This window comes from Grammomys surdaster, unplaced genomic scaffold, assembly GCF_004785775.1.
Source record: "Grammomys surdaster isolate TR1022 unplaced genomic scaffold, NIH_TR_1.0 1149, whole genome shotgun sequence".
NCBI lineage: Eukaryota > Metazoa > Chordata > Mammalia > Rodentia > Muridae > Grammomys > Grammomys surdaster.
The window spans coordinates 647,984-655,231 of record NW_021605568.1 but is presented as its reverse complement, the minus strand read 5'-3'; the positions used below and the strand labels follow the sequence as shown (position 1 = coordinate 655,231).

General features: G+C 46.3%; 1 protein-coding gene across 1 annotated transcript in view; it reads left to right on the top strand.

Moving 5' to 3' along the window:
* Positions 1–2,298, top strand: part of LOC114634953 (olfactory receptor 10T2-like) — an 8,715-nt gene extending 6,417 nt beyond the window's left edge. Inside the window, exon 2 of the mRNA XM_028783574.1 lies at positions 1,345–2,298. Coding sequence (XP_028639407.1) covers positions 1,345–2,298 — 954 coding nt within the window. The remainder of the gene's footprint in view (positions 1–1,344) is intronic.
* Positions 2,299–7,248: the final 4,950 nt, after the last annotated feature.

The window sequence follows — 7,248 nt, the reverse complement described above, 5'->3', positions numbered from 1 at the left end:
GGACCTTCACTGGGTGCAGACTTCATGGGCTCCAAGTGAACAGATGAGGACTGCAGGTCCCATCAAGTGAGTCCTTGGACATATTGGTCTTCCTGTGTAAGAGGTGGGAACATAAATCTGGTCCTGTGTTTACAACATATCTCAGCCAGGTTCTTTTAGCTGTCAGAATGCTAGTACCTTGAGTTCAGTGTTCGAATCAGGTTTCCAGTTCATTGGGAAGATACATCTTAATGAAAGGCCTTAGAATGCTGGTAGTCTAGCCACATTCAAAATTTCCAGTTCTTGGCCTTTGGGTTGAGGACTTGGTCACAGCACTATTTGTCAACTGTGAGTTCATAGGAGCTATCTGTGAGTTCATGGTTGAGGCTCAGAGGGGTGCCAGCTGCCAGGAGTCTGGGGTTTCAGGTCCTTGCACTTGAACAGCAAGCACTCTTCCCCCACTGAGCATCTCTGCAGCTCAGCTGTGCATCTTTCTTGGCTGTCTGCCTTCCCTGCTTCTTTTCTGTCTCCACACACTGTTGGGTCATGACTTCTCATCTAGGATCTCTCTCTAGATTTAAGTAAGCCAGCTATGTCTTCTTTCCCCATCTAAAGATCTTTACTTTGTGTCTATGGCTATATGGCCCTGAGTATGCCTGACCTTGTTTGTTCTCAGAAGATAAGCCGTATTAGACCTGCTTAGTACTTGGATGGGAGACCTAGGAATACTGGGTGCTGTAGGCTTAAATTTTTTTTTTTGCTTTGTAATTTTTTAAAGATTTATTTTTATATGTTTGTGTGTGTGTGTGTGAATGTGTGTGTGCCACCCATTATTGAATCTAAGAAGCAAGCTTTCATCCGCTGAAAGAGGAGGAAGTTCTCTTAACCACTGAGTTGTTTCTTCAGGCCCTGATTGTTTTTCCTTTCTTTTGTTTTTATTTCCTGTCTGTTGAATGTATATCTGTGTAAGAGTGTTGGGTTAGAGACAGTTGTGAGCTGCTGGGTGGGTCCTGGGAATTGAACCCAGGTCCTCTCAAAGAGCAGCTCTCTCTCTCTCTCTCTCTCTCTCTCTCTCTCTCTCTCTCTCTCTCTCTTTCCTCTCTTCTCTCTCTCTCCTTTCTCTTTTCTTGCCTCTCCTCCCCATCTCTTTTGAGACAGGGCTTCTCTGTATAGCCCTGCATGCACCAACACCACCTGGTTAATTCTTCTTATATGCTGAGGAGACACCTTTGCTAGCTGGGTAATAACTGATTGTTTCTAAGTCCCTCTGTCTTGTCTGCAAACCAGTGATGATTTTCCTACCCCACACATGACTAGCCATGCCTCACCGCCTTGCCTTGTTCCAGTAACCCTGTCTCTTCTCAGGCTCCCGAGAAGCAGCAGGACAATAGGACATGGCTGGTGACAGAGTTCGTGCTGGTGGGATTCTCCAACCTCCCAGAACTGAGGCCCACGCTTTTCATCTTGTTCCTCCTCACCTACCTGGTCACGCTCAGTGGCAACGCCACCATCATCACCATCATCCAGGTGGATCGCACTCTCCACACACCTATGTACCGCTTCCTGGCCGTGCTCTCCCTCTCTGAGACCTGCTACACACTGATCACCATCCCCAATATGCTGGCTCATTTGCTGATGGAGAGCCAGGCCATCTCCATCGCGGGCTGTCGGGCCCAGATGTTCTTCTTCCTAGGCTTGGGTTGCAGCCACTGTTTCCTCCTTACCCTGATGGGTTATGACAGGTATGTGGCCATTTGCCACCCCTTGCGCTACTCTGTAATCATGAGACCCAGCGTTTGCCTGTGTTTGGGAGCCTTGGTTTTCTGCTCTGGTTTCTCAGTGGCCTTGATTGAGACCTGCATGATCTTCTCCTCGCCCTTCTGCGGCGCAGGCCGCGTGGAGCATTTCTTCTGTGACATCGCCCCTGTATTGAAGCTCAGCTGTGCTGAGAGCTCGCACAAGGGTCTTGGCATCTTCTTCCTGAGCATCCTCGTGGTGCTGTTCTCCTTTCTCCTCATCCTCCTCTCCTACGCCTTCATCGTGGTGGCCATCGTGAGGATCCCTTCGGCCGCGGGCCGGCGCAAAGCCTTCTCCACCTGCGCGGCTCACCTCACGGTGGTCATCGTGCATTTTGGCTGCGCCTCCATCATCTACCTGCGGCCTGACTCTGGGGCAAACCCCTCCCAGGACCGCCTGGTGGCAGTGTTCTACACAGTGGTGACGCCGCTGCTGAATCCTGTGGTATACACCCTGAGGAACAAGGAGGTGAGATTAGCCCTGAGGAAAAACCTGATGCGGGCCTGTGGAGTATTTAAGTAAGAACTTGTGTGTATGAGTTTCTTTAATAATTAATACAAGTATATTTAAAAAACAAAACCTTCATCCTGGAACTCTAGTTCTCTAGTTCTCTGGGAAAAGAGGAGGCAATCCTATGCTAGATGAAGTAACTTCTGTTAATTCTCTGAGACAATGTAACCACAATAAAGGGTGCCTCATCTTTGTCATGGGTTCTTGTACTTGACGTGGTGCAATGCGCTCTGCAATGCCTAACACTTGCCAGTGGAGGGCGCGCTGGTACGGCACATGGATAGAGACAGGCAGAGGGCAGGGTTTTCTTCTTTAACATTGTTAATTTTATTAAAATTTTAGTTTCTTATTTTTTTCTAGCAATATATTTTTATTATAATTCTTTCTCTTCCCAGATCCTCCCTACGTCCTTACCCACTCAATTTCATGTTAGCGATCCCCCAACAGAGTGCAGTGTTTAAAGAAAAACTGTGGGTTTTAATTTTTATTTGAGAACTTCATATATGAGAACTACTACATGTACATCACTTCCATTTTCCACCCCGCTCCAGTGTCCACATAGAAGTTTTAACCAGGAGAGGAGGTGAGGACCACAGGCCAGAGGTGCAGCTCAGTGGGAATGCAGGCCCAGTACATGCAAAGTCCTGGGTGGTTTTTTTTCCCCCCTGGCTGTTCAAGACTGCCTTTTGGTCAGAATCACATATTTAAGTGTGAATTTTTAAAAAGTACATTTAGTTTTGTTTGTTCGTTTTTCAAGGCGGGTTTTATGCATAGCGGAGACTGTTCTGGAACTCTCTCTGTAAGCCAGGCTCGAGAATGTGTAAAGATCTGCCTGCCTCTGTCTCCTGAGAGCTTCTGGGATTAAAGGCACGTGCCACCTCTGCCTGGTTCAGAAAAGTACCATTTAAATTAAAATTTTAAGTTAGCATGTAAAATAATGGACTTTTAAAAAATTATTCTTCTCTCATATTTTACACTCTGATGCCAGTTCCCTCCCCCTCCTCCCAGTCCCTCCTTCCCACCTCCCCTCTCTCCAGATCCACCCCTCCTATACTGGATTTCTTAGTAGCATTTCATACCTATGTGTTGCTAAACTTTGTTCAACATTCACCCTCCTCCCTTACTTCCACCCCAGCCCCTTAGCCCCATCTTGCTGGTCCCCTTTCTTCTCCAAAGACAGTCCTCTGCTTTCAAGTCAGATGCACATCATTACTCTGTTTACCACACCCCAAACGCGCATTCATTTGAGTGTGCATACACACACACACACATGCACACATGCAAAGATAAAAGATCTTTTCCTCCCATCTCATGGCCCCATTCCTAGTAGCACAATGGCACAATCCCCTCTGTACACACACTTAAATCAGGGGCCACTCATGAAAGAAAACATATGGTACTTGTATTTCTCAAAGTGTTCTTTAAAACTATTATTTAAGAAATGAGTCTTACGTTTACATAGATGTCCGTGTACCAAGTGTGTGTCTGGTACCCAGCAAGGCCAGAAGAGTTGGCCCTGGTTTTCCTGGATCAGCAGTTATAGTCAGTTGTGAGCTGCCCAGTGGGTGCTGGGATCCCAGGACCTCTGGAAGAGCAGCCAGTGCTCTTAACCACTGAGCCATCCCTCCAGCCCCAGAGTCACTTTTCTGAATCTGGCGTATCTCACTGCGGCGACGATCTCTCTACTTCCATGCATTTCCCTGTATGTGCAATGATTTCCGTTTTCCTTATGGCTGAATACAATTCCATTATGCATGGGTTCCAGTTTTCTTTACCCATTCATCAGTTTGTGGGCATTTAGTCTGGTTCCGTTTCCTTGCTATTGTGAATAAAGCAGCAATAAACATGGGTGTACAAGTATCTTTGTGTTATGTCTGTCTGAGTCCTCCAGATTTATGCCCCATGGTGGAACAGCTGTAAAACTTGTGTATTGATTTCCATGGTGGCCATACGAGATTCAGGTCCCACCACTAGTGTTTTGAATTCTTCTTTCCCCACGTCCTTGCCAATATTTGTGACAGTGGTTGTCTTGGAGACAATTGTTCTGACCAGGGTAAGATGGCATTTCAAAGAAGTATTATTTTACATTTTCCAGATGGTTAAGAATGCTGAACACTTTTTCAAATATATATTGGATATTTGAATTCCTCTTTTTGAGAGTTGTATATTTTGTTCATTAGCCCACTTACTGTTTATATAACTTTTAGTGTTTAATTTCTGCAATTTTTCTTTTCTTTGCTTTTTATTTTTTGAATTTATTTATTTTTATTCTTTAACCCTTTTTTACAGTCCAGACTTTGATACTCCTCTTGGTCTGTCCCGACTACTCCCCATCCCATATCTCCTTTTTCCCTAACTTGCCCCCCACCCCGGTCTCCAAGAGGATGTCCCATCTCCCCACTCCAACCCCACCAGGTCTCCCCACTCCCTGGGGGCTCAAGTCTCTCGAGAGTTAGGTGCATCTTCTCTGAGGCCAGGCAGTCCTCTGCTGTATGTGTCGGGGCCTTATATCAGCTGGTGTATGCTGCCTGGTTGGTGGCTCCGTGTCTGTGAGATCTCGGGGGTCCAGGTCAGTTGAGCCTGCTGGTCTTCCCATGGGGCTACCTTCCTCCTCAGCTTCTTCCAGCTTTTCCCCAATTCAACTACAAGGGTCCTTGGCTTCCATCCAGTGTTTGGGTGCTAGTAGCTGCATCTGACTCTTTCAGCTGCTTGTTGGGCCTCTTAGAGCACAGCCATGCCAGGCTCCTGTCTTTAAGCACACCACAGCATCAGTAACAGTGTCAGAGCCCTGGCCTCCCCTTAAGCTGGATCCCAACTTGAGCCTGTCACTGGACCTCCTTTCTCTTATGTTCTTCTCCATTTTTGTCCCTGCAGTTCCTTCAGACAAGAATAATTCTGGGTCTGAGCTTTGGTCTGTGGGATGGCAACCCCATCCCTCCACTTGATGCCCTGTCCCTCCAATGGAGGTGGACTCTACAAGTTTCCCCTCCCCACATTAGAGCACTTCATCCAAGGTCCCTCCCTTTGAGTCCTGAGAGTCTCTCACCTCCCAGGTCTCTGGTACATTCTAGAAGGTCTCCCCCAACCTCCTACGTCCTGAGGTTGCCTGTTTCCATTTTTTTCTGCTGGCCCTCAGGGCTTCAGTCCTGCTTTCCCCAATACTTGATCATGTCCCTACCTTCTCCTCACTGTTCCCTCTCCCACCCAGGACTCTCCCTCCCTCTGCCCCCCATGACTGCTTTTTTTCTGCCATTTCTTAAAAAAATTTTCAATGAAAAAATTTTATTTAGCATGTGTGTGTGTGTGTGTGTGTGTGTGTGTGTGTGTGTGTGTGTGTACGCGTGTTATGGTGGAGGCCAGAGGGCAACTTTTAATTCTATTCTACCCTGTGGATCACACTCAGGCCACCCAGCTTGAAAGCACATGCTTTGGCCCATTGAGCCTCCTGCCTGCCCTAACCATGCAGTTCTTTGTATATTACAGTTATGGACCCGGCATCTAATGCAGAGTTGGTAAGACACTTCCCATTATGGAGACCATCTCTTTGTTCTGGTGGTGGTTGTCTTTGGTGTATAGAAACTTTTTAATTTTGTGCAATCCCAGTTGTCAGTTCTAGGAACTATGTCCTGTGTTATTAGCATCCTTTTCAGAATGTTCCTGCTTATGCTCATAGCTGAGAGTATTTTCCCTAGTAGTTTTAAAGTTTCATACTTAGAAGTTCGGCTTTTACTTCATGATCTTTGATACAGTTTTAATTGTGCAAGGTAAGAAATACAGATCTGGTTTCATTAGTTGGCATAAGGATATCCATTCTTCCTCTCTCCATTTATTTTATTTTTATTTATTTTTGTTTTGAGACAGAGTCTCCCTATGTAGTTTTGGCTATCCTGGGTGTGTAGATCAGGCTGCTCTCCAGCTCACAGTAATCCGACTGCCTTGTCTCCTGAGTTTTGGGACTAAAGATATGTGCCACCATGCCCAGCCCAGCACCATTTAATAAACTCTTTTTCAAGGGACATCTGTGCCTTGTATGTATTTGTGTGGGTTTGTTTCTGAGCCCTCTGTTCTGTTCCGTTGCTTAGCATCTTGTTTTGTGTCAGGATCATGCTGTCTTGTCACTATGGCACTATGGTATAATTTAAGATCAGATATCGTAAAACCTCCACCATTGTCTTTCTGCCTAGGATATCTGTGTCTATTTTGGGTCTTTCATTCATGCTTCTGTATGAGCTTTAGGATTTTCTTTTGGTCTGTAGAGAATATCTTTGCAAATTTGATGGCAATTGTATTGATTTTGTACATGGCATTAGTCAATACAGGTCTCTTCATGTTACTAATTCTGCTGGTCCATGAGCACTGGAGAGTTTCTAGATTCTAGTGCCATCTTGTAGTGCTATTTGATAGATGATGGTCTGTGTACTGGGCACTATCTGTGGGGATCTTTGGGGGCTCTGGCCCCGCTAGAAAGACCAAAGAGTTGCAGTTCTCCAAGGGGGAGAACAGGTGGTCTGCTGGGCCTCTTCTGTGGCTGGGCCCCAGATTCCCTGGAGTCAGTGTCAGGCTGCAGAAGGACACACTAGTGGGCAGCTAGGAGTCAAAATGGGGGTGGGGGGCATGGGACACTGAGCAGGAAGTGGGGGGCAGACTCCACAGCAGCTTCCAGGGCAAAGCTTTGGGAGAGAATACTCTTTCCTGGAGTATTACAGTTCGATAAGACAGGCAATCTCAGATGATCTTTGATAAAATAACTTGTGCACTTTAATCTTTGTGCATAGGATCTTATAAACATTTTGGATTGGGTTGGGGTCTAAACACGGATGCTTTCTAGTGGCTTGGTCTGAGATGTTAGGGATGCCACATCTGCATGTGGAGGGGCTTGTGGGTGCTGTACCTACATGACTGATCGCCACAGTTCTCTCCATCGAATATCATGGTCATGTGTTCCAGGACAGGAACCTGTCA